Genomic DNA, 27715 nt, shown 5'->3' on the forward strand with positions numbered 1-27715 from the left:
ACTTTGGGTGGTGAACAACACAACATAGAGACAACGTGTTACAGAACTGTTCACCTGAAACCTACGTAATTTTATTAACCAGTGTCACCCCAACAAGTTAATAAAAATTTAGAAAATGCAGAAAGTACCTTCTTGTTTAGCTCACTCTTTGTTTTACCTTTCAGCTAAACAGGCCCCCGCTCCCACCCAGGCACAGGTGACTTCCGTTCTGTGAGCTCTGAAGGCCACCTGCAGGTGTTCTGGACAGACCTTCTCTGCCTGTCTGGGGTTAGAAGACCCACTTCCCAGTAAGCCAGTCTCTTTAAACAGGTCTGAATAACAGTTCTGTTTCACTGAAAAGGTTCACAAGCATTGCCATTAACAACCATAAGTTTTAAGTTTATATACCTCCCAAAATGAATAATTTCATTTTTATGGAAAACGTGGTTAGTGTAATTTGTTAGAAAATTGTTAGAGACTCTCAACTGCCAAAAAGTATTCATTTTGGCCATTCAAATCTCATCGCTTTACGTAAACCCTCCCAATTTTCAGCTTATGAGTCTTTAAAAAGTGTGTAACATTTTGTGCATATCATGAAAAACATTCTCCCCAATCCCACTGAATTAATCTAACACTCAATTACACAGGGACTATTTGCTTAAGCAAGAAGTTAAAATCCAGTATACTGGGTAATATTTATTTTTATTATAATTCTCAATTGAATTCATCTAGAATCAACAAAATTTCTTAATCCCTATAGAGCCCGAAAAGATACATTTTATAATTTATTCATTCCCTTTGGTTGCCTACCTCAAAACAATTTCATCTAAGATCTCCCGGAATCTTTAAAACTCTTTCTAGGATAGTACATGGTATCCTATGGCCTTCGGTGAATTCCTGCATTTCCCGCTGTGTCTATTTTGTGTATCTCTGCACTGGTATCTAAAACAGATATCACGTATGAACAAGTTTCACATCTTGGACCTCTTTGCTGAGCATGAAGATGAATGGTGACTGGCATAAGGCAATGATATTCTAAGAGGTCCACGGCCATTCAAAACCCAGCTAGGCCTTCATTCCTATAAAATACTCTATATAATAGTTTAGAAAAAGCAATACAGTAGCAAAGAACTAGATACTGTTCTTTAAGGATATTATGAGCTATTTCTGACAGCAAAGCTAAAAAGTGACTTTATTTGAGTCTATTTTTCTGACTTTTGTACAACTTGGTTTTTTTCTTCAAAAATTAAGGACAATGACAATAACCCCCAGACTACATTTTAGAAAAACTAAAAGTAAAATAAACATATTATAAATAAAAGGAGCAATCAAAATCACACCATCTCAAATAAAAGCAAGAAAAAAGCTCATTTATTTTGTTTACAATTAGTAGAATAAGTGCCATACCTGAGAAGATCTACAAAACCCCAAAACAGAGAAGCACTTCCCCTCTGATCTGTATTTCATCTGTTCCTGATCCACTTTAGAGAAAGGAATGATATCACTCCCGTAGCGGAACCCTAGAGAGTAAGAGAAGAGCATCTGTTAAGTATACGAGGCCTCATTTTCTACCAGCTGAAATTTGCCCTCTACATACATTGGCGACACACGCACATCCCAGGTCAAGCCTCCATATACTATTCCCCGATATCAAATTTCTGCCCCTTATGATGAAATGGGGAAAAAGCAGTAGATACACAAACAGTGTATGTAATATTGAGTTGATTAACATCTAACTACATTTTTTAAGTACGTACTCTGCAATCTAGTTACCCTAATGATTATCCAGCCTAGAGGAAAGAGTGTGGCAAATGCAATGAACTAGTTATCCTCCAAAGATAAAACATGGCTGACTAAAGTACAACCATGATTTGTAAACATAATTACAAGAACACATTTACTCAGAAACCTGCAGACCCACAGAGAAAAATGCCCATAGGAAATTTTCAAAACAAAATGTTCTCAAAAAGGCATACTGCAGATATTCAAGTGACCGATGGAAGAAGCCAAAACTCTTTTATTTAGAAACATTCAACTGATAAGCTGGATATTTTTCTGAATATAAACTTATTTTATTTCTGGGATTAGATTGTCTATTTTTTTCAATTACTTAGGTTACTCACATAAATATAGGCTCTTGGCTTCTTAAAAAAAACTCCCACCCTGTCCCAGGGCCTCTCTGCTCTATGGAAGGTCATGCCCTTTCAATACATAATCTTATCTATATTGTGTGGGGAGAAGAATCATCAAAATCCAAGGATTCTGGCTTTTGGTAAAAGAAAAAAAATGTATATGCACCTTGACTCCAAGAAACTAGGGAAGTTGTGTGTGTGAGGCAGAGTCTGTGATGTATTTGTTCCTGTCTATCTGTTGATGTTATATATTTAATTTTTAAAAATTCTACTTTTATATATGTCTTTTAAAAAATTCCAACAAAAAATCAACAGGGAAATGAATGGCACATGTGGCACTAGAGTGATAGGGAAACCAAACATTTTTTGTAAGTTTGCTGTCATCGAACACGTTCTTTAAAATTTCTTATTGTTATTATTTTACAGTTGTCCCAATTTCTCCCCCTTTGCCCTCCTCCACCCGGTTCGCCCCTCTGCTCCCACAGTCCATCCCCACACCGCTGTCCATGCCCACGGGTCATTCAGACATGTTCTCTGACTCACCCCTTGCCCTTCTTTCCACCATTATCCTTCTCCTCCCTTCTCTCTGGTCCCTGTCAGACTGTTCCATGTTTCCATGCCTCTGGTGCTATTTTGCTCACTAGTTTATTTTGTTCATCAGATTCCCCCTAGAGGTGATATCATATGGTGTTTGTCTTTCACTGACTGGAACGCCTTATCGGAGCACCTTTGTATGTTACCAGCTGTTTCTCCCTTGTCATCAGACACCTTACTCGAATCATTTATTAGTAACTTCGAAATTCTAATGAAAACTGTCCTAGGTTTTTAAATTAATTAATTAATTATATTTATTTTTACAATTTTTAAAAATTGTTTTTCAAGTAGTTTTCTGCCTTTTACCCCCACCTCTCCCCACCAGACAAGCCTCCCCGCCTCCCCCCCATTTCCACCCCACCTTGTTGTTGTCCACATGTTCTTTATAATTGTTCCTGAAAACCCTTCACCCTTTTCCCTCTTTATCCCCTCCCCTCTCCCTTCTGATCACTGTCAGCCTCCTCTCAATTTCAATGTCTTTAGCTATACTTTGCTTGCTTGTTCGTTTTGTTGATTAGGTTCCTGTTAATGGTGAGATAATATGGTATTTATTTTTCATCACCTGGCTTATTTCACTTAGCATAATGCTCTCCAGTTCTATCCAAGCTGTCGCAAAGGGTAGGAGCTCCTTCTTTCTGCTGCATAGAATTCCATTGTGTAGATGTACCATAGTTTTTTTATCCATTAATTTACTGATGGGCACTTGGGTTGCTTCCAGCACTTCGCTATTGTCAATTGTGCTGCTAAAAACTGTCCTGGGTTTTTTATTCATCTACTGAAAGGGTAAATCAATAACTCTAACTTTTGTTCATGGCAAAAAGCATAGGCTAGATGACAACATACGACTACATTCCTTTACCCACACATACTAGTCCCTCTGTCTAAGAAATAGAATTCTACATATATGGGGGTAGAAAGTGAAGGTCAAGCAAAGGGAGTATGTGAGTAACTGCAAAAAGTTTAAGACAGAAAAACTGCATGTCTATGCTCTTTGAACTTAAGCCTTTTTAACAATTCCATCTGTATTGCTCCATCAATAAATTTCCCTTTTGCCTAAGATAACCAGAACTGCTTTATTTTGCTTGCAACTAAAAGAACTGGCTCCCTCAGTTCTAATCTATTCTTCTTTCAATCTATCCTACACCCAGCTGTCACATTAATCTTCCCAATGACACTCTGCTCCTCAAAACTAAATGACTCCATGTTGCTTTTAAAATCAAGGATAAACTTTTCAGCCTATTGTTCAAAGCCCTTCCTAATTCAGAACAGTATGTAAAATCACAGACTCTGAAGGACAACCCTGTGTTCAAGTTCTGCTAGTTGCTAGCTGTGTGACTTTGTTTTATTTTTTATTTTTTAAATTTATTTTGCAGAGAGAGGGGAAGGGAGGAGGAAAGAGAGGGAGAGAAACATCGATATGAGAGAGAAACACCTATTGGTTAACTCTCACAAGTTCCCCAACTGGGGACTGAACCCACAATCTAGGTATGTGTCCTGACCCATAATTGAACAGGTGGTCTTTTGCTTTGCAGGCGAATTCCCAAGCAACTGAGCCATACCAGCCAGGGAAGCTGTATGACTTTGAATACACTAATGAAAGTCTATCAGCCACAATTCTTACTGGCATACCTTGAATAGTATCTTCTTTCGGAACTTCAGTTTCATCATCGTCATTCAAGCAATAAACAGTTTCTTTTTGTATATCTTCCTTTCTTAGGGTTCTTGCATCCACAACTGTCCAGGATGTTATAATTTTCTCCTGCACCATCTTATTTCCAAAAAATAAATTAATTAATTAATAGATAAATAGATAGAAAACAGAGAAAGCTAGGATTCCAATCAACAAAAGGTGAAAATCTAATACTCCACAGAAAATATCCAGAATAATTAATCTGACTGAACTGTTTTGTTTGCTCTTGCCTATTGTAGAAATTTTAGTAATTCCTTCTACATTTCATCTTTACCCCTGGGTAATCTACAGATATATATTAATACTTGTGTATATATATTCAAGCACTTTCAACACAAAATTCTCAGACCACCTAATAAAAGAGGTCCATATATCTGTTAACTGCAGTTTTCCAATAAAGACAGGGAAAGAAGCCTATCTGCAGTCATAAATCAGTAAGAAAATTCAAAAGTAAAACAAAAAAAAACTAGAAATAAGAAGAAAGAGTGAAGATTAGTCTCAATTCCTAGGAACATTATTCTAGGCCTTGATGGAACCATAAAGAAAAAAGTAGCCCTGGCTGGTGTAGCTCCATGGATTGAGTGTGGGCCTGCGAGCCAAAGGGTCACTGGTTCAATTCCCAGTCAGGGCACATGCCTAGGTTGTGGGCCAGGTCCCCAGTGGGGGCATGCGAGAGGCAACCACATATTGATATTTCTCTTCTTCTCTTCCCCTATCTCTGAAAAATAAATAAATATCTTTAAAAAAATAAAAAGAAAGAAAGAAGTAACCGCAAAATCCCAAAATAATGAAGGCCATATATGACAAAACCACAACTAACATTTTACTTAATGGGGCAAAACTAAAAGTGCTTCCTATAACATCAGGAATAAGTCAGAGAGGTCTGCTTTAACCAGTTATTCAACATAGTACTGGACACAAGTCCTAGCCACAGCCACCAGACAAGATCAAGAAATAAAAGGCATCCAAATTGGAAAAATAAAGTTCTCGTCATTTGCAGATGACATGATACTGTATGTAGTGAACCCTAACTGATAAATGAAGTCTGTAAAGTAGCAGAATACAAAATTAATATTCAGAAATCAGTTGCATTTTTATACACCAATAGTGAACTATCAGAAAGGGAAAAGTAAGAAAATGATCTCATTTACAATTGCCCCAGACCTCCCCCCCCCAAAAAACCTAGGAATAAAGTTAACCAAGAAAGTAAAATACCCATACTCAGAAAACTATAAGGCACTAAAAGAAGAAATTGAAGATACTAATAAATGGAGGTATATACTATGTTTGTGGATAGGAAGAATTACATCATTAAAATGTCCATGCTACCCAAAGCAATCTATAGATTCAGCACAATCTCTGTCAAAATACCAATGATGTATTTCACAGAACTGGAACAAATAATCCAAATATTTATATGCAGTCACACATACACATGTGCATGCGCGCGCACACACACACACACACACACACACACACAACAAATAGCCTCTGCAATCTTGAGGGAAAAAATAGTTGGAGGAATCACACTAACCAGGATCAAACTATATTGCAAAGCTACAGTAATCAAATGGCATAGACTAGATATACAAACAGATATAGAGATCAAAGGAACAGAACAGAGATCCCAAAGATGGTAAAAATGAAGAGAGAGATCTCCAAGATGGCAGAAATAAACCCACATCTGTATGGTTAATTAATATTTGACAAAGGAGGCAAGAACATACAATAGGGCAAAGATAGTCTATTCGATAAATGATGCTTAGAAAATTGGACAGATAGATGCAAAAGATGAAGGTAAACCACCTTCTAACACCTTGTACAAGAATAAACTTGGTATGGGTAAAAGACTTAAATGTAAGACTCAAAACCATAAAAATCCTGGAAGAAAACACAGGCAGTAAAATTTCTGTTATTTTTCTTAGCATTTTTTTTGATGTATCTCCTTGGGCAAGGGAAACAAAAAGATTAAGAAATGGGATTATATCAAACTAGAAAATTTTTCACAGCAAAGGAAACCATCAAAAAAATGGAGAGAGAGATCTCTAAGATGGCAGCCTTGGTAAACACAGCTTGCCTCCTCACACAAGCACATCAAAATTACAGCTAAACTATAGAACAACCATCATTCAGACTAGCAGAAATCAAGGTCCTACAACCACAGAATTAAAAAGGAAACCACATCCATCCAGACTTGTGGGAGGAAAGGAGATACGGAGATGTGAAACAAGCTGGTCTTACATCCACGCGTGGTGGATAAAAAATGGGAGGGATGTCTTGGGAGCCAAGGTTGCCAGCCCAGGATTCCAGGGCCAGGATGATAGTTTCCGTGGCTTCTGGCTGTAAAAACCAGTGTAGACTGAGTAGGCAAAAGAAACTGTTGGATTCCCAGGAAGTTCATTTTAAAAGGCCTACACATGGACTTACTCAGACTGACTCCTTCCAGGCTCTGGCACCAGGGCAGCAGCTTGAAAGGCACCAGTGGCATATGGGGAGGAACTGACATGTGTGGCTTCAGGGCAAGAGCTCAGGGACAGCTTTCTTCAAGACAAAACTGTTGGCAGAGGCCACTGCTCCTCTTCTGAGCCCTTCCCCCACAGAGCCACAGAGCACAGCAGGCACCACATTAGAGACTCCACTTAACACTCTTTGCCCTACCCTGCTGATTCCATGAGACTCTGCCCCACCCAACTAGGGGCCTACCCAGAGCAGTTACAGTGGCTTTACCATATGAATGACTTGTTTTGGCATATGCTTCTAATCTTTCCATATCCTCTCAAACAAGCAAGCTGGCCTCAGCACGCCCCTATACCTTGCTAAGTGGCCTCAGGCCCGGCACTAGCCGCAGCTGGCCTTGGTTCACAGCCTGGCCTCACTAGGGCACCTGCAAGCCCAGCACAAGAGGCAGCCAGCTGTAGGTTGCTTTATTTTATGCCAAGTGGCCCCAGACAGAACACAAGAGGGCACCAGAGCCCTGCTGAAGTAAGCCCTGTTCTATGGAGTGGACCTGTGCACATCTGATCCTCCACAGGGGGCAGAGGTTGGTAGTCAGTGGTCACAGCCAGTCCTTGCAGCTGACTGGCCTGGGTAGATCCCTCCCACTGACCTGCCAACAGCAACCAAGGCTCAATTACAAGAAGAGGGTGTACTCAGCCCACATAAAGGGCACACCTCAAGTGCCTAGCTTGGAATATAGAAGAAGCTATGCCACTGGACCCTACAGGACACCAACTGCATTAGGCCACACTACCAAGATACAGAGTCAAAGCAGCTCTACCTAACACGTAGAAACAAACACAGGGAGGCTGCCAAAACAAGGAGGCTGCCAAAACAAGGAGACAAAGAAACATGCCCAAATGAAAGAACAGAACAAAACTCCAGAAAAAGAACTAAACAAAATGCAGATAAGAAATCTTTCAGATGCAGAGTTTAAAATATTGTTATAAGGGTGCTCAGGGAGCTTAGTAAGAACCTTAACAGCATAAAAAAGATCCAGTCAGATCCAATGGATACACTAATTGAAATAAAGAACAATTTATAGCAGGGGTGTCAAATTCATTTTCACCGGGGGTCATATCAGCTTTGCGGTTGCCTTCAAAGGGCCAAAATAATTTTAGGACTATATAAATGTAACTACTCCTTAACAGTTAAGGAGTTGAAATTACATTTGGCCCTTTGATGGCAACTGCGAGGCTGATGCGACCCCCAGTGAAAGTGAGTTTGATAACCCTGATTTACACGGAATCAACAGTATAGTGGATGAAGCTGAGAATCATATCAATGATTTGGAACATAAGGAAGAAAAAAACAACCAACCAAAACAGCAAGGAGAAAAAAGAATTTAAAAAAATTAGGATAGGATAAGGAGTCTCTGGGACAACTTCAAGCAATCCAACATTCGTATCATAAGGGTGTCAGAAGGAGCAAGAAATTATAAATCTATTTGAAAAAATAATGAAAGAAAAATTCTCTAATTTGGTGAAGGAAATAGACATGCAAATCCAAGAAGCACAGAGAGTCCAAAACAATATGGACACAAACAGACCCACACCGAGACACATCATTATCAAATGCCAACAGTTGAAGATAAAGAGAGAATCTTAAAAGCAGCAAAAGAAAAGCAGGAGTTACCTACAAGGAAGCTCCCGTAAGACTTCCAGCTGATTTCTGAAAAGAATGCAAGCTAGAAGGGATTAGAAAGGAATATCCAAAGTGATAAAACATAAAACCCTACAACCAAGATTACTTTATCCAGCAAAGCTATCATTCAACATCAAAGGGTAGATAAAGAGCTTCCCAGACAAGAAAAAGCTAAAGAAGTTCATCGTCACCAAACCATTATTATATGAAATGTTAAAGGGACTTATTTAGGAAAAGCAAGGTGATCAAGATTATGAACAGTAAAATGGCAACAAATACATAACTATCACAATTGAAGCTAAAAAACAAATGAGGCAAAAAGCAGAACAAAAACAGAATCATAGATCCCAAGAACGATTTGATGTCAATCAGGTGGGATGAACGTCTGGGGGAACAGGTGAAAAGGTGATGGGATTAAGAAGCACAGACTGGTAGTCCCAGAGTAGTCATGGGGATGTGAAGTACAGTATAGGGAATGGAGAAGCCAAAGAACTTATATCCACGACCCATGGACACAAACAAAGGTACGGGGATTGCCTGAGGGAGTGGGGGAAAAGTGGGAAAAATAGGGATAACTGTAATAATATGATCAATAAAATATAATTTTAAAAAATGAAGAGAAAACTTATTTAATGGGAAAACATATCTGCCAATGATATATCCCAAAAGTGCTTAATATCCAAAATTTATAAAGAACTCATACTACTTAACATTAAAAAAAACAAGCAATCCAATTAAAAATGGGCACAGGATCTGAACAGATACTTCTCCAAAGAGGACATACAGAAGACTAACAGATATATGAAAAGATGCTCAACATCACTAATCATCAGAAAGATGCAAATTAAAACTACAGTGAGATAACACCTCATACCTGTCATAATGGCTATTACCAATAAATCCACAAATGACAAGTGTTGGGGAGGATGTAGAGAACCCTTGTGCACTGTTGGTGGGAATGCAGACTGGTGCAGCCACTGTGGAAAATGGTATGGAGTTTCCTCAAAAGATTAAAAATGGGCCTGCCTTATGATTGAGTGGTTCCACTTATAGAAATTTATCCAAAGAAACCCAAAACACTAATTCGAAAGAATATATGCACCCCTATGTTCACTGTGGCGTTATTTATAATAGCCAAGCTATGGAAGCAACCCAAGTGCCCATCAACAGATGAATGGATAAAAAAGCAGTGGTACATTTACACAATGGAATACTACTCAGCCATAAAAAAGAATGAAATCTTACCATTTGCAATAGCATGGATGGACCTAAAGGGTATTATGCTGAGTGAAATAAATCAGTAGAGAAAGACAAATACCATATGATCACACTTATGTATGGAATCTAAAGAACAAAATAAACAAACAAACAAAACAAGAACAGACTCACAGATACAGAGAACTGGTGATTGCCACTGGGAGGGGGCATTAGGGCACTGGGTGAAAGAGATGAAAGGCTGAGAAGCACAAATTGGTAGTTACTAAATAGTCATGGGAAAGTAAAGCACAGGGAATATAGTCAATAACATCGTGATACCTATGTACGGTGCCAGTTAGGGTACTGGAAACATCAAGGGGGATGCTTTGTAAAGTATGCGATCATCTAACCACTAAGCTGTACACCTGAAACCAATACACAATAAAAAGAAGGAAAAGAAAAAGAACCTGCAGCCCTGGCTGGCATAGCTCAGTGGATTGAGCGCGGGCTGGGAACCAAAGTGTCCCAGGTTCGATTCCCAGCCAGGGTACATGCCTGGGTTGCAGGCTATAACCCCCAGCAACCGCACATTGATGTCTCTCTCTCTATCTCCCTCCCTTCCCTCTCTAAAAATAAATAAATAAAATATTTTAAAAAATAATAATTAAAAAAAATAAAAATAATAATAACTTTAAAAAAAAGACTTTAAAAATAAAAAAAAGAAAAGAAAAAGAACCTGCAAAGATTCATGGGTTTGTAGTGTGTTTTGGAATTAAGTTCCTGAATATGTTAAAAAACACTATAATATATAAATTTATATAAACACATGTTTTTGTATATTTTGTATATTTAAATGCTTTTATAAATTTACTGTGTACATTTAAATTAAAAAAGGCAAAAAGGGTCATGTGAAGACACAGATCAGACACACATACTTAAATTGGAATTTAACAAATAATTAGCTAAAATAAACTCATTTTTGAAGGTATGTACAAACTTTTTAATATATACATGTATTAAAAAAGGTAATTTCACAGTAACAAGTGAATGTTTTTTGATACTTCATAGACACTGTTACTACCAGATCATTAATAATGGAATCAGATGTAACTGAGTTTTACACATCAGATGTAACTGCTGTATATCCTGTATTTCTGCTGTGATACTATAATGGCACAACTTAACGCATTTCATTTTCTTTCTTTAAAAAAATGAGAGGGAGAGAGAGAGAAAAGCCTGGAACTCATGATTAGCAATTAACTATCAATGGACAGAAAGAAAGAGGAGGGGACCAGTCTCCATCAGAAACAATTCATAAAACACCCTCTCCTTGCAAGCCTTTTCCTGAGAGAGAGACAGAACTGATACAAACAGGGACAGCAGCCACGGAAGCAGTCATTATGGTACTGAATAACCCACACACGGACTGTCAGATCCTTATGTAAGCATATTTGCCTGTAGGTAACATTTCTTTTTAAAAATTGTGTACCAACCACTTACCGATTTATAAGCCAAAATCTCTATAGACAAATTGGAGCCAATGGTCAGCTGACAGCGCCAAGGAATGGAAGACCTCTCAATTTTCTTAAAGACGCACAGCTGTCTCAGACTCTCACTTAAGTAAAGAAAAACACACAATGAAAACAACAATTTTAAACTGCTAATAGTACTGAAATGGTGCGTTAGTTCTGTAGGATGAGGAGTGAACTGCGGTTGATCACAGAGAGGAGAGCGGCAGGGGATGGCAGGGATGCGACGATCCCGAGGCGGGAGAGGGCCAGGGTCCAATCGAGTTGGCTCAGGAGGAAGCAGCTGAACTACTTCACTGACAGATGAAAATGAACATCTCTATCTTCCCCTATTCAATCTTTTCTTTCAAGTCAACCAGTTATTCATAACATTTTTTTTTCAGGACCAAGGATATTCTGAGGATATGATAAAAGCGCATTCACAAATGAGGTTGCATACAATATAAGGGTTCACCCAACTCCTGAAAGCCACAGACCTGAGGATAAGAACCTCTATCTAGGACACCACTGGGCAGGTACCATCCTACAACATCACCACTCACAACCCTACAGTTCTTATTAATTCCAATTCTCTTCAATAAAGGGCATGTGTATCTGCATGCACATAATGTATAATGGAGAGAGTTAAATAAAGACTCTCCAGGGGGCAAATGAATTTATTTACCAGTCTGTATTTTAGTCTTAAGGTAAAGCATATAGAACACTCTAGGTTTCTTACTGGGGAGGGGTAGCAAACACATTGTAAAGTGTTACTCCATTTGAACATAAGTCCAGATCAATTCTATTTTTGTCTGGCCCCCAATCAAACACAACACAGAAGATGATGGGCAATATTTGGAATTTGTGGTAGTCACTAAAACAAAGAACAAAGGAATTAATGACCAAAGACATTCAAAGCATACAGTCTACACTATGATTAGCCACTTGGTACAGATGCAAAATATATCTAGAAAAAGATAATTATGTGACATTATCCAGAGTTATGGACAAAGGGGCCTCAAAAAGACTCTGATTTTCAGGAATAATCTTAAGTGAGTAGCAGATGTTCTACTGGACAACCTACTCCCGAAGCATATGGTACACCTTGCCTTTGGCTCTGTTGAGGAATGGACAGGGTGAACCAGGTGCAATCTGTCTCATAGGACATTGTTAGTCCCGGTGTGAGTCACATCTAAAACCGTCGTGGGGTTTGGACTCTGTTCCAGATGAAGTGCTAAAGACCAACATCTCATACATTAACAACCGAGAACTGGATCCGCTGTGAAGTCCATCTGAACCTCCGAGAGTGGAAGTCAAGTCAACTTCCTAACATCTCCTAGACGCGTGTCTAGTCCAGTGCTGTCCTCACAACTCTCTGTGGACGTGGGCATGTTCGAACTGTGCCTATTCAAAAGGCCACTGAGCACTTGAAACAGTGTGACTGAGGGGCTAAATCTTTCATTTTACTTAATTTAGTGAATTTAACTTTAAATAGCCATATGTGGATAATGGGTACTCTTTTAATTGGCAAAGGTCTGGTTCACAACTTCATGACAGACGTAAAATCGTAGTTCAAACTGCTGGGACAAAACATAGTAATTTCTCTCCTTGCTATGTTATAGGAAAGCAAACTTTTAAAAAAATTTTTTTTAAATTTTATTTATTTATTTTTAGAGAGGGAAGGGAGGGAGATAGAGAGAGAGAGAGAAACATCAATGTGCGGTTGCTGGGGGTTATGGCCTGCAACCCAGGTATATACCCTGGCTGGGAATCGAACCTGGGACACTTTGGTTCCCAGCCCGCGCTCAATCCACTGAGCTACACCAGCCAGGGCAAAAACAAACTTTTTAAACAGTAATTTGTATTAGCCTATAATTTTTCTTTCTGATATGGTGAATATCTTAGCTTAAGAGATGTATTCCCGCATTAGAGCAAGCTGTGTCCAAATTTGAAAGAAAAATAACTTAGGAACACATTATGACAAAAAACCATCACTTTACAGGATTCTTCACTGATTCCTTTGCCAACCCCTTGTGAAATTATAACTCAATTTCCAAAATTCCCATTTCCTTTAATTTTTCAAGGGTGTCTACATTTAGAAAATCAAGATGCATTGCTTGTCAATTATAGCTCACCAGAAATATTTAAAAATTGTGGTTGAGAAAAGAAATTAGAGCAGATATACACTACAGCTACTCAAAAAACCCTAATTGTTGAAGCTTTACTTCAATTAAGAACTTTGCTTAAAATGCCTGTATTTTATGTATTTATTGATGAACTGGAACTAGTTTGCAAACATCAAGTGGCCTGATCCCTGAGTTGTGAAACTACACAAGCCATACTGCATGGTGAAGCGCTGTTTCCACCCTCACCCAGCCAGGCCCTCACACACATACTGCTCCAGGTGCTACGGACCCCTCTCAGGCCCTCCGCTCTAAGTAAGTGCGTCCGGTTCCAACCAAGAACAGTAAGAATCAGGAGAGAGTGTCTCCCGTAGTCTTTCACTGGATGCTTGAAAGAAGTAGTCTGCTTTATTGCTATAGTACTTCAAAGATTTCATATGTCTTAAATCATTCTGTCTTTACAACATCCATATGAAATAAGCAGGTCATAATTTCTTTACAATGGGGGGGGGATGGTTTCTGTTTTGTTTTGCCTGACCAAACCATTCTGTGACCAACCTTTTCAAAAGGTTTTTGAAAAGTCACTACATCATAGGATCTCGCCTCCTACACCCTAAACCAGAGGTGAAGAGGGTACTGAATATCTAGATCTGCCTCCACTTGTCATAATTAAGGATGAGTTGTGCAGGTACTATGAAATGACCTAAGAAATGTGCCCCGAGCTGGGTATGAAGAAATACTCTACCTCACCTTTTACATTTTGACTTGTAAAATATTTTGTGTTATCTATGTATTTCCAAACTTCATTGACAAAGTCCTGGAAATAAACAAGAAATCTTGTGCCAACCACAGAAACCTAAAAAAAAAAAGATTAGAGACTGGTGTACCATTTCCTCAGTGAAAATCAGAAAAGTTATTAAAGAATAACTGCTGCCCTGACTGGTGTGGCTCAGGGGAATGGGCATCGTCCTGCAAACCGAAAGGCTGCCAATTCGATTCCCGGGCAGAGCACAGGCCTGGGTTGCAGGCCAGATCCCCTGTTGGGGGCTGTTGGGGGCGTGCTAGCAGCGACCCATGGATGTTCCTCTCACACATCAGTGTTTCTCTCCCTCTCTTTCTCCCTCCCTTCCTCTCTCTCTAAAAATGAATAAATATTTTTTTAAAGAATAACTAATTCAAGAGTAACCCAGAAAGAGAAAACCATTAGGAAGCCCTCTGATCAGAAGAGAAATTTATAAAGGTACCACCAAAAATTATAATCAAGATTTTCCCTTCTCACCTGAAAGAATAAATTTCATCCAGCCCATCTTCACCTTCCAAAGACAGCATCATCCTTTTCACCATCTGTATACCTTCTTCTTGCTGCTCAGTAATTCCTTTTAAGGGAAAGGAGGGTCTGTGGTGGTCCGAGTGCAAGTTGCCGTCTCCTCTATCCCCAGTTCCATCCTCCTTGCCAACTGGGAAAGGCAGACTACCAGGAAAAGATCAGCAGGGGTTAAGAAGACAAGCTCTGAAGCCAGATAATAAACTGGGTTGCAATCCTGTGCCTGTCACTCATTAGCACTGAGAAAGTGGGCATGTCCGTCAACCTTCCTGAGCTTTAAATTTCTCATCTGTCAAATGGCACCAATCTACTTTAGTCAATATTCTATCAGTTTCAAGTAACCAAAGCTTCTCTGATTTGGTAAAAATGGGAAATTTATTGGCTTATCTAACCAAGTAACCGAAAAGGCAGAATTGCGTATGACCTTGGGATGACTAGTCTCAACCATGAGATCGTCCGACCCTGTCACCCTTTATACCCATATTTAGTCTCCTTCGCTCTGATGCTGGCTTTGCTCTCTGACTGGCTTCCTCCACGTTGCCCCTGAACACAGCCAAGCTCACACTGCCCAACTCCACTACCCAAAAGCAACTGAGTGTTTAACCCTCTACTCTCACATTTAAAAAAAAATAAAAACGGAATCACTGATAACCTGGGGGCCAGATCTAGAAAATGTCAGCCTCCATTCAAGCCATTAGGTTAAAGTTTAGGAAGACGTGCTTTCTAGAAAAAGGCTGGGTGATATTCTAGGCAGCCAAAAACAAATAAATAATTGCCTATTCATTAATGACCCCTCGAGGTTATTATAAAGATTAGAGAATGTGTATAAAATACTTAAAACTCAAATAATGTTATCATTATTATTATATTATAGATGGAGAATTCCTATACAGACATCAGATGATTGCTAGAAATGTGTAAAACCAATTTGCTCTGGTGTTTCACTCCAGCTGTTTGAATGGAATGAGACAAAAACTAGGCTGGGCTTCAATAATCAATACACAAATTGAAAAACAAGCCAACCGAACACATTTCAGGATAATACTCTACAGGGCACTTTACAAATGCTTTCATGTAAACAACCTAATTTAATCCTTATATAAAGTGAATAGAGATTTCTGCCTCTTACTTTCCATAAAGAAACTAAAGCTACAAAGATGAAGTAATTCGGCCTAAGCCACGCAGCTAGTAGGTGAAGGAGCAAAGACTCAGTCGTCTGATCAAAGGGCAACGTTCTCTCTGCGTAGCGCACCCCCTCACTTTGCCCCTGGAAACCGAAATGGCTGAATTCAGCAATCTTATCCGTTCACTCCACATGCTGGCCATCCTTCGTGTATGGTTTTAAAGGTGATTTCTCTACCATTTTATTTGCTATAATTAAAACAGGGCTTTGTGGTTTTATTTTTTATGTATAACTAGCATGACATATTTGCATGTCCTATATTACCCATCAGATAAACAGCTTCCAGGACACAGGGTGTGAAACACAGAGTTTGCATCAGGCTATTGCTGTTTCTATAACATGAACCAGGAAAAAGGGGAGAGTGATGTGAAAATGAAGTTAGGAAGTTAGCCAGGAAAAAGAAGTTACAGTAACAGTTTTTCCATACTACATTAAACCAGAAATAAACTTTCTAGATAGTCAGTAGAAGAATCTAAAAACTAGGTCTGAGGAATAGTCCTGCTCAGAACTCACTGCTTCTTTGCCCTGCTGTTAATTTTTTTAGTCCACCTAGAAAAACCAAACGCACACAGCAGGCACCAAACAATAAAGCCAAAACTCTACTTTGCATGCTGGAGGTTTGTAGCACAGGAAGAGAACATATTACTTCCCATCCTCCCTTTCAAAAAACACACCTGGTCAAATAACGAGCAAGTAGCAGAAAAGGCTGTTTGTTTCCCTCTTCAGCATGCTTCACAGCATTGCTCACACAAAATAAAGTAGCCCTTTCCCATGACACTGACAGAAGTGCCGTATGCGTTAGGCATATAAAGGCACCCTGAGATTATGAACAGGGAACAGGAGCCGAGCTGGGGAAAACCTTAACTCAACAAGACAAGTGTCACTTCTAAAGCACTTAATTCCTGTGAAGTACCATTTTAACAAGTATCAGTAGGATGAGTTATTCTGAACTATTTTTCTACAGAAAGGCGATGCCCCTCAGCAGTCCTAAGAGGTACACACGTGCAAGAGAGGAGCTTCATTTCCCGCGGCAGGCATTTCGAAGCCAAAGGCTTACGGCTCTGAGCTGCAGGCTTCTTAGTACAGCTCTCAGTCTGAAAAATGAGTGTCCCCAGAAGCCTCATGATTCGACATCCCATACCAGCAATTTTCAACTGCTGTACCACGATAATTTCTAAGACATGCACGTGTCGTCGTACACCAGATGAAAATCGCTGTGCTATAACACTACCACTCTGCTCTCACCAAAAATAGGACCAAGAAAAAAAACAGGTTTCAGACACAGCAGGAAGGATTAGAACAGTGAAAAGAACTCACAGAAGATAAAGAAAGGAAATGCCTGAAGGGGAAATTCAAGTTATTGGGGAGGGCTCTCTCCCCAACAAACTGTAAAATATATTCCCATCTCTAAACACACATAAGCAAATTACATTTTATATGTGTGTCTCCTGTAGATCTGAAAGTTAACAAAAGACATTACATGTGTTTAAAATGATTCCCAAGTTTGACATTCCTCTCTACCCTAAAGTTATCTACTATAAGATACAGTTGTCCAGAGCTGTTTAAGAGCTAAATTCCTGTGTTTCAATGTGATTTTCATCCCTTTGCCACCAAACTCAAAAGAGTTCCTGGAACACAGAGAGTGGTCAGTGAACATTTGTTGAGGTCAGTCATCTAACACACTGCGACTCAGAGCAAAGACTCATGGGAGCAAGCACTCTCTAAAGGGGTCACTCATTACGTTGTGAGAGCACAGGGTTTGTCTACAAACATTACTCTTATGGCCTTACAAGAACTGCAGGGAGATATTGGATTTCCTCAAGTTATGAATTATAATATCCAGCTGATCTTTGCTGAATGGGCTGCTGAGGTCAGTGAACACTTCAATATGCCTCTTCTCAAACTTCTTTCCCCTAAAAGAGAGAGTTATCACATTAGGAAATCATTCTCCTGAATTAATTCCTATAGATTCACATGCACTTGTTTACTAAGCAGAAAGAGGCTAAGGAATGAATCTAGATACAGTTAACAAATGTGATTTACAATGTAAAATCTATGTATTGTTGATACTCAGTTAATTTTCTCCCAAACACATAATCATCTGGTTATAGTTCGTACTTTTTAAAAAAGATTTTATTTATTTATTTCTAGAGCGAGGGGAAGGGAGGGAGAAAGAGAGGAAGAGAAACATCAGTGTGTGGTTGCCTCTTACGTGCCCCCGCCCACTGGGGACCTGGCCCACAACCCAGGCATGTGCCCTGACTAGGAATCGAACTGGTGACCCTTTGATTCACAGGCCAGCACTCAATCTACTGAACCACACCAGCCAGGGCATAATTCATACTTTTAATGTCTTACAAAAATTTCTGTGCACTATGGAAATATTATGTCCCTGACTTCCTAATTCTAACTTCAGTTAAAGGTGTGGTCATTATGATTAAAAAGGATTCCTTTCCCACCTCCACACAGGTGGAAAGGGAACAAGCAACTCTCAGGGTATGACTTCAGCTTTGCAAGGGTTCAGCTGCCTAACACCCTGGACTGACCCCTCTCCCAGGGCTGGTGGCAGAACTTTGCAAAGAACATAAAGACATTGAAAAATTATAATACAAATTTAGGTCTGAGATTTTTGTGCAAATCTTTTTTCCTAACAGTCAAGGGATGTGTTTGCATGTATATTCAAAGACATATTTTAAAGGCACAGTAATTAATACGTAATGGATTAGGAAGCTGGCCAGAGTTACCAATCACCTAATTTCAATACCATATAGATAGTATGACTTAGTATTTTTTAAAATTCCTTTTAAAAACTCCTCGTAATTAGCTTAAGTCAAATAGGAAGGAATCTGAAAGCCAAACATTTATTCCTCCCAGAGAAATTCCCACTCAGTACATCCCTTCCTTTTTAAAAACTTTTATGAAAGAGAGATTGAACTAAACCACTGAATTCTATCAAATGTTTCTTTAGCCACACTTAACAATGAATCACAAGGCGCACTGAGTATCAACCCATACAATTTTTGCAGAAAGGCTCATTTCCAACTCCCTTCAGTCGAGACACTTACACAGTTTCTTTCTGAATCACATCCATGCACACAATGAGTGCATCCAGGACTCAGCCAGTTAAGGGCAGGAGACATCAGCAAACAGTCCCTTCATCCCACAAACATGAGGCTTTCTTCCAGGAAAGTCCACAGTGTTGGAAACTGTGGACACTGGGTTGACTATGTAGTGATTTAAAAGTACTTGTCCAACAGCCCATCTTCCAAAGTTTATTTCACTAACATATATTCATATATGCTATATATCAAAGTATATACCCTGAAACATATAATAACCAGGAAAAGTAAAATAAACCAAAAGGTAATCTAATGAATTTCATTCACTTAACCAAGAATTACGATGCCATTTTACAACGACTAGAACCCATTTTTTTTTGTGATTAACTGTTCATTTTTAAATATGACGTGATCCATTATGCAGTGTTTACAAGCTGCTCCCAGCACAGCAGAACCTCCTAGTGATCAGAGATGGCACTACCATTTAGAAAAATAAGAGTAACCCCTTTAAATCAGGGCACCTGTGGAAGAAACCGGAAATCTCACAGGTTGGCCATCAGTCTGACTTGGCACAAAAATATCCTCCAACCAGGAAAGCGTGGAGAATGCTAATGCTATCCTCTTCTAGAAGTATCTTCTCTCTGTCCAAACACTTCTGACCATCACCACCACCAAACCCTTTACACATCGTCAGTACATATGATGTGTACCCCCTGGTATCTTCCCCTTTCTATGCCTCCCATCCTCTCAGTATCACTAGTGCAAAGGAGGGGCAAGATCCTGCCCTGCAGGACCTGGAATCCAGGCACTCAGCCCGACCTGGTTAATTTCCCGTTAAATCCTAACACACATCATCTCCATGTCCTCAGAGCCAAAAATGTCCACAGTCAGAGCTGAGATTCTTAACAGAACCTCACCAAACTAGATCATCATTCCTCAGATTAGAGAAAATATCTTAAGAGTCTTCTTTGGCTAAAAAAGGATACAGTCAGCTTGCTGAGAACCTGGCTGGATGTTGCTGTCGATGTCCTCCAGCAAGTTGAAATCTGGTAGCATCAGGTGTCTGTGCACTGTGATGTTCCGGTACTGATCCTCGCAAGCAAGGGCATTCTCGGTGCCATCTGTACCAAAAAGGACTAATGCAATTTCATCCTTGCTCTCAGCAAACACCTAGAAGAATGTTAGAAGGCTGAAAACCACATAGTACCACGTGGAAGCCGTTAGATACTATCCCTCAGGGACTGAGACAACCATAGCTCCCTACAGCAGGTTCCTGGTGCAACTGTCAATGATAGAATATTGGGCTGCAGGGCCCATGGGACAACAACAACTCCTAGGTTCTAGCAGACTATTTCCTGGACTATAGGCTTCATCTTTCATTTCAGCACAGTTTAGGGTGGGAGAATAGTAGGGTGGTAATTGCTCTTGAACAATTCTAGCAAAATCAGACTCTAATTCTCAATAAAAAACTACCAATTATTTGAAAGATTTTAGTCTGTCTTTCTGGAACAACTATGCAAGGTTTAGATTTTCCAGAGATTAGAACGCTTTTGCTGGTTCATATCCTATAGCCCAGGAATTGCACTTACAGGCACACACAGCGGTAGACAAATTCTTACATGTGCACATGAGCACACGACGAGCCGAAAGTTCACTTCGGAACTGTTTGTGACACACAGGGCAAAACTGGGGGCAAACAAACTACCCGTCAACAGCAGAATGCAAAAACACATTGGAGAACAGTTATAAAATGGAATATTAGCCCAGTAAAAAAATAAATAAATCTGTGCAATGTTTATCAACAGGAATAAATATCAAAAACATAAGGTTGAGGAAAAAATAAGATGCAAAACTACATGTACCATGTAATACCATCACATACACTTTTGAGACTCATACAATATTAAGTATTATTTATGAATATACTTATAACCAAAAGTATGAAATACGCATAGTGATAACTATGCAAATTATGAGGAAAAGAGATACACAAGGGGCTTCCCATTTATCTGTAATATCTTATTTTTTAAGAAAAAAGAAAAAGAAATTAAACAAATACGGAAAAGCTTTAGAATTATATATTGCTAAACAATGGGAAAATAGATTTTCATTATATTACACTCTGCATCTGCCTCTTTTACAAATGATTTCATAACCAAATAAAAATAGTATGTGACACAACAGGCAGTCCAGTTCCCACCTACTGGGTAAGCCTTTTGCATCAATGGGGAGAACGCTACGTGGGGGAAAGGATGAGATTCTATCATTCTCTATTTTTATTTGGCCTGTGAAACTCCCCATCCCTTACCAACTCCAGTTCTAGTCCCTAGTTGTATATGGAGAAATTGCCCAGGGGCTGGGGTTCAAACATGTCCAGCACACCAGTGGGACAAGCCAGCCAAAATTCTCTCTGCCTGCTGGACAAGAATGGATCTCCAGCTGGGGTAATCTTGCTCAGAAACAAACCCTCAGGAGAGGGAAGGAAACTCTGACTGCAGTGAGAGACTAGCACCAGGTTTCGCCTCCCAGCCTTCTGATTCGCTCAGACTCCATGGAAGGGGCAGAGCCAAAAAAGAAACAGAGCCTAAATGCACTGTTTCTCTTTTTAAAAAAATCTATACTACCCTGGGGCACAGCAGCACTACTCTGTGAGTACAACCAACACAAATACTATAACCAATAATGGGATTAGAGGCATTCTAATCTTTGACCCAGTGGGGACTCCAGGTGATTAGAACTTGTTAAAATCTAGGATGGCAGGTGGGAGGTCGTAGTTCCCAGTGGAAAGAGCAGTACCCACAAGAAACCGCAGAGGTGTCCAGAAGGAGCAGCAGTGCCCAGGAAATGAAGCAGAACTGCATGGACTTAGAGGTTGTACCAGAAAGAGCCAAAATCAAGGGAAGAGTGTAGTTCAGCCCCTCCCCACTTTGAATGTGAGCTGGCTTTAGTGACTGGCCTGACTAACAGAGAGCAGTAGACATGACTTTCTGACATTTCTAAAGCTGGGCCATAAAAAGACACATAGGCAGGTCTCTAGAATACGAACTCTTGGGAATATTGCTTTTTAGAACCAGGAGGCACACTGTGAGACTCCCAAGCTACACGGAGCGACCACATGTAAGGGTTCTGATGGACAGCCCCAGCTGAGTTCACGGCCACGGGAAGGCATAATTACCAGCTGTGGGACTGAGCCACCTTGAACGTCTGGCTCAGGTGAGCTTTCAGATGACTCAGGCCCAGTGACCACCCGAGTGCACCTGTCCAAAAGGCCTGAAGAGAGAATCACCTAACTGAGCCACCCAGTCATCTCATAGAACCTTGAGAGATATTTTTTAAAAAGATGTTATTTAAGATAGGAACTTTTGGGGCAGTATGCTACCAGGAAACGGTAACTAGGATAGGCACAAAGTAGCTGAAGGACTTGTTCAAGAGCATGAGCTCAGTAAATGACACGGCAGAGCAAGGATCCAAACGCAGGCCATCTGGCTCTGGGGACTGTACACTGCCTCTTGTTTCTGGTAAAAACTGTAATATCCAGTGGATGGGCCAAAAACAAGAGAAGAAAAATGCAGCTCCCTAATGAGAGCTGGACTTGCATAGGAGCATGTGAAAGAAAACTCCTCAGATTCCCAAACACTGAGGCTGGACATCCTGCATTACAAGCAGTTAGAACATGAGTTTCAAGCTCAAGGCCAACCTGACACTTACCTGTCGCTGCACAAACATGGTCATCACCTTCTTTGCTTGTTCAAATGGGGATTCTTCACCAGGAAAGGAGTTACTCATGGTCAAGCCCACATCCATACACAGCACAACAGCTGCCTGGAAACAAAGTCCCAAAGAGTATTTAAAAATCGTTAACGGCAGTCATAAAAAAGAAAGAAAAGAGATGTGTCCTGTGTTTATTTCATCCAGAAAACCTGTACTGATATTTAGAGGATGCATGATAAACAGAGGGAAAGTGTTCTATTTAGAGAACATGTGTAAGACATATAAAGTTTACTATGGAGAAACTTTAAATAGTCCTAATATTTTCTAGAAGCTAGGAAGTATCCGCCAGGTAGGAGTATGCTTCAGGAAGGTGCTTATCCTTTGGCCTGGGCCCAAGAATAAACCCAGGGGAAGCAGATCTGCAAACAACCTGCAAGCTGGAGCTAAGTCCATCTTAAGAGATATTTTTTCTCTAAGTCCATCCATGAGCCTAAAATACACCTGACAACTGCAGGTGATCTACAGACCCACGAGCACGAGAACAGATGCTTTTGTTGTAAGCCACTGATTTGGGGTGTAGTTTGCTATAAAGCATTTTTGTAACAATAGGTGACTACTACAATCTATATGTGGCAATAGGTGACTGCCATAATCTATGTATGCTAAAATGACACCCCACAATTTGAACTGGTTTATAAACTGGAGCTCTAAAATAAAGACCAAGACACCAAATCTGTTCTAGAAGGGGAAGGAACCACATAAACAATAATACCAGCAAAAATGTCCCATGACAGAGGTATGCAGTGGCCACTACAAGGGCACTCGCAAAGGGCATCTATGCAAGACTGGTGGAGAAGATAGAGGGGTGATATGAAACTTGGGTGACTCTTAAAGAATGAGCAGGAGTCAGTTATGTGGACAAGGGGAGCTGCAGTCAGAGGGAACACCAAAAATAAAGACACTTGTTCATTAGATAATAATCATGTACATAGGGGACTGAGAAAACAGGGAAAACATAAACTATTCTATAAAAACGATACATGTAAAATTCTATATTTGGCATCCAAAAGTTAACTGAATATGAGCTGGAGGAGACCTGAACCAATAGCAACTAATAATTTCAAAGTGGATTATAAAGTGAGTCACTAGTATGACATGGCCACAGACCTATATTCCCCATGCCCATCTCATTCCATCCTCCAAAATATTTTAAGTTGTCAATGGCTTATTGAACTCAAGTAAGGAAGAGAAAGGTCTTATGGTAAAACAAAATGAAACTGGACTAGCAATCTGCAGACCTGAGATCTGGACCCATCTTTACTATCAATTAGTTCTGAGTCCTTGCGGATGTCACTTAACCTCACTATTAATTCATGGAGGCAGAAAGCAGTTGTTGAACTAGATGAGATCTAAGGTCTTTTTCATAGTTAACATTCTTTGACACTGATAGTCTCACCTGTGCTTTGTACTGATCAGACCACATTTAACAAACCGTGAGCAGTTCTGAGCATCACTTCTTGTAAGAAAGATTAAAACTAAATATGAAGGTCCTGGCTGGTGTGGCTCAGGGGACTGAGTGCAGGCCTGCAAATCAAAGCTTCAAGGGTTTGATTCCCAGTCAGGGCACATGCCTGGGTGGCAGGCCATGTCCCCAGTAGGGGGTGCACTAGAGGCAACCACACATTGATGTTTCACTCTCCCTCTTTCTCCTTCCTTTCCCCTCTCTCTAAAAATAAATAAAATCTTTAAAAAAAAGAACATGAAATGAGAAAGTTGGAAGTTATAGAAGGATCTGAAGAACATGTGATATGAGGAACAGTTTGAAAAAAAATGGATATTTAAGCCAGATGAGAAGTTTTAGGGAATGATTTAGGGGAAGATTTAGGGGAAGATTGAGATTAGTTCCTCCCCAAATATCTGAGAGGTGTGTAATATAAGGATCGGTCTTTGAGAGAGATAATAAGTTACAGGAAGACTGATCTGACTCCATATAAAGAGAAAAAAAATCAGAGGTGATCAGTACAAGAACCAATTTTCTGAAGTGTGATCCCCTGACCCTAGAAGTGTTTGAAAAAGCTGGATGAGGTCCTGTCAGGGAAGTTATGCAGGACATAATTTCTAAATTTGGTTATATCTCAGGGAACCCATGAAAAAGAAAGACTATTTAAGTTTTTCCCTAGCTTACAAAGAATTAAACTTAATGCATTTATATTAAGAGATTTCTGGAGAAGAAAACAGAATGTTTGGAGAAAAGGTGGGAATAAGCCACAAAATTCCTCTGAGAATAATAAAATTCACACCCTACAGTTTCATTGCCTTGAGCATAAGAATCTTAAAAAAATGTAAGAGTTCCAAAATATATTGCTGCATTTATTTCAAACACATTCATAAAAACTACGTACTTTTAAATGAGAACATTTGAAGCCTTTTGCTAAGAATCAGGTATCCAAAAAATATCAACAAAGGGTTTCACAATATAGAACTTCTCATAAGGAAACAGAAGAGTCTATATAATATTTCAAGTTCCTTTCTGGCGGCCGTTAAGAAAACCAGGAGAGACAAACTGGGCAGCGTGGCACTCCGTCCATTTATCACCAAAGCAACACAGGCTGTCAGAGAGTGGCCGCAGGGCCCCCTGCCACCAATAGCTGCTCCACTAAAGCTGAAAAGTTTTCAGCAGTTGAAAAAGGAGGTACAAAAGGAGGTGAATGGCAACATATGTTCATAATTGTTTTAATCAACATTTCCCTACGGAATATCAAGGCAACCGAGGATTAGTTGCTGACACTCCTATCTTGTTTATCTGCATATAAGATATCTATCATGGGGCCTTCCCTGTCTTTGGGTGGGTGGGCAACTCCCTGCAACACACCTCCTTCTATTGACCTTTCTGGACACTATCCCTCTCTACCTATATTGAAAAAATCATTTCAAAAAATCATTTTAACATCTGTTGTTAATTTGGGACTCTGAAGGTCAGAGATTCCTAGCAACGCAGAAATTCTCCAGGGTTCTGAAACTGACCTCCTGGGTTCAGATCTGAATTTCATTACTTATGGACTGGATGACCTGGGCTAATCACTTCACATTTTTCATGCCTCGGTTTTCCCACCTGTAAACTGGGGATAATGGTTTTCACTTCATGGGCCTGTTAAGATTAAATGAGAGAGACATAAAGCATTTAGATCTGTGCCCAACACAGAGTAAGCTTTCGATCAATGTGAAATATTATAAGAGGTAATATTGTGACACTTCACATTCAAGTTATTTTGCTTCCAGACCCTCTCTAAAGTTTTACAAGCCTGTGGGGTAGATGCTTACCGTAGCTAACTTCCATTCCCATATAGATTTAGAAAAACCCAGGCTCAGAAGTAATGGAGAAGGGGTTGCAGGGTGACCGACTGCGTAGGGAGGTGGAATAAGGAGGAGATGGAGAGGAAGTGAGAGGGTGACAATGCAGAGACAGGGTAGGGGATAGGCGAGGATCAAATTCAAATCCCCAGCTTACTCACAGAGCATCCCTCGCTCCAGGCCCTCCTTATCTAGCCTGTGACCCACCAAGATCTCCCTTCTTTCCCAGGAACTGCAGTCATCGTAGGATCCCTGCTCCTAAGTCACACCCTCCACCCTCCATCCTCGGCACCCGCTAGGCAGAAGCCCACGCCCCCTCCTACCTTTTGCCCGGACCGCGCCATGTTGCCGCTCCAACAGGCGCCGCCGGTGCCTCTTCCGGGTGGGAAACTGCGACGCTGCAACTCGGTTCCAGCGGAGACGTACCCTCCGAGTCCCTGGAAGAGCCGCTTCCCGCGGAGCCTGCGAGGGGCGGGGAAACCGCGCGCGGACGCTCTGAGCATGCGCAGATTTCCCGCGCGCCTCCCTGGAGCGGAAACGCTTGTGATTTTTGAGTTGCCCAAGTCTCTGCCACTACATATATACAAATCACTTTTCCGAAGCGTTCACTTCCCTCTTCTGTCACTGAGAATCACACCTACAGCGTTTTTGTGTCAGAGCCCTCGCGTTAGATTTCCTTAAGTAAGCGTATGAATTCAGAAAGTCACCTTTATAAAAGCTTGGGTTTTTTTCTAGAAGGGGGGTATAATGAAAGACTTCACAGTGCGATGACTTTGAAACCAATTCCTAAAGGAATAGTCATTTTGCTTGCAATTAAAAGTGAGAAGGAGATTCTTTGGAGAAGAAATGGGATGTGTAGAGGCCTTGAGGCATGAAACAGCACCTGCTGCTAAGGATCCCAGTAGTTAAGAGTGTCGGTAGCTTGGAAGGGAGAAGAAGGGGAGATGTATGTTCTAGAATTAGCGGCTGTCAATTACAGTGCCCCTTTAAAGGGGAACCGTCCAGCCTGCAGCCCCTGTCCTCTTTGAGGGAGACTTGTTCAGGCTGAACCTTGCACAGAAACAGCTACTTTTCTACACCAAATGACCCACATGCTAAGGGATGGACAAAGGGTCCAGCAACCAACAAAGTATCTGCAGACCTCTGCCCAGACTGGAAAATCAAATCCAACCAGATTCTCTCCCCCTTGAAGACTGACTGGACCTGGAAAAGCAGACACTAAAGCTGGAAAGATGTTCCTGAGAGAACTGGTTATAAATGCACTGAAGGCAAGAGAGTCAGGCATTTTCAGACCAGGCTCTTGGAGCCCAGGAACTTCTTGAAGCTTTTGATTCAAACTCAAGAAGTTCTTGGAAAACTCAAATATTATTTTAAAAACTTTTTATATGACACAGTATAGGACTGCTGAAGGTGCACCATGGTGAAGAAATTTACATCGTTTTTGTCCATAATTTTATCTTCCATGTAGCCTCTTCTTATTGCCTTTTTCCTCCTCTTTCTTTTTCATCCCTCTCTCGTACCCACACACCCTCCAATATAGGTTTGTTTCCTGGAAGAAATGAAAGAGATTCTAGTACCTGTGTTTGTTTGCACCTTGGACAGCCTTAGGGGAGTCTTTCGAATCACCCACTCACCTACTTCCAGGCAGCTAGGCAGTTGTGATGCAGAGAATGGAAATCAACTTTCAGGCACTGCTTCCTCTGGCACAAGGCCTTCACTAGTCA

General features: G+C 40.3%; 1 protein-coding gene across 1 annotated transcript in view; it reads right to left on the minus strand.

The window, feature by feature from the left end:
• Positions 1–26440, minus strand: part of XRCC5 (X-ray repair cross complementing 5) — a 94105-nt gene extending 67665 nt beyond the window's left edge. The window contains exons 1-9 of the mRNA XM_028510691.2: positions 26315–26440; positions 22638–22751; positions 19916–20099; positions 18936–18984; positions 17661–17783; positions 14643–14834; positions 11233–11347; positions 4335–4473; positions 1387–1499 (exon numbers count right to left, since the gene is read on the minus strand). Coding sequence (XP_028366492.1) covers positions 1387–1499; positions 4335–4473; positions 11233–11347; positions 14643–14834; positions 17661–17783; positions 18936–18984; positions 19916–20099; positions 22638–22751; positions 26315–26335 — 1050 coding nt within the window. The 5' untranslated portion in view covers positions 26336–26440. The remainder of the gene's footprint in view (positions 1–1386; positions 1500–4334; positions 4474–11232; positions 11348–14642; positions 14835–17660; positions 17784–18935; positions 18985–19915; positions 20100–22637; positions 22752–26314) is intronic.
• Positions 26441–27715: the final 1275 nt, after the last annotated feature.

This window comes from Phyllostomus discolor, chromosome 4 (genome assembly GCF_004126475.2).
Source record: "Phyllostomus discolor isolate MPI-MPIP mPhyDis1 chromosome 4, mPhyDis1.pri.v3, whole genome shotgun sequence".
Lineage (NCBI taxonomy): Eukaryota > Metazoa > Chordata > Mammalia > Chiroptera > Phyllostomidae > Phyllostomus > Phyllostomus discolor.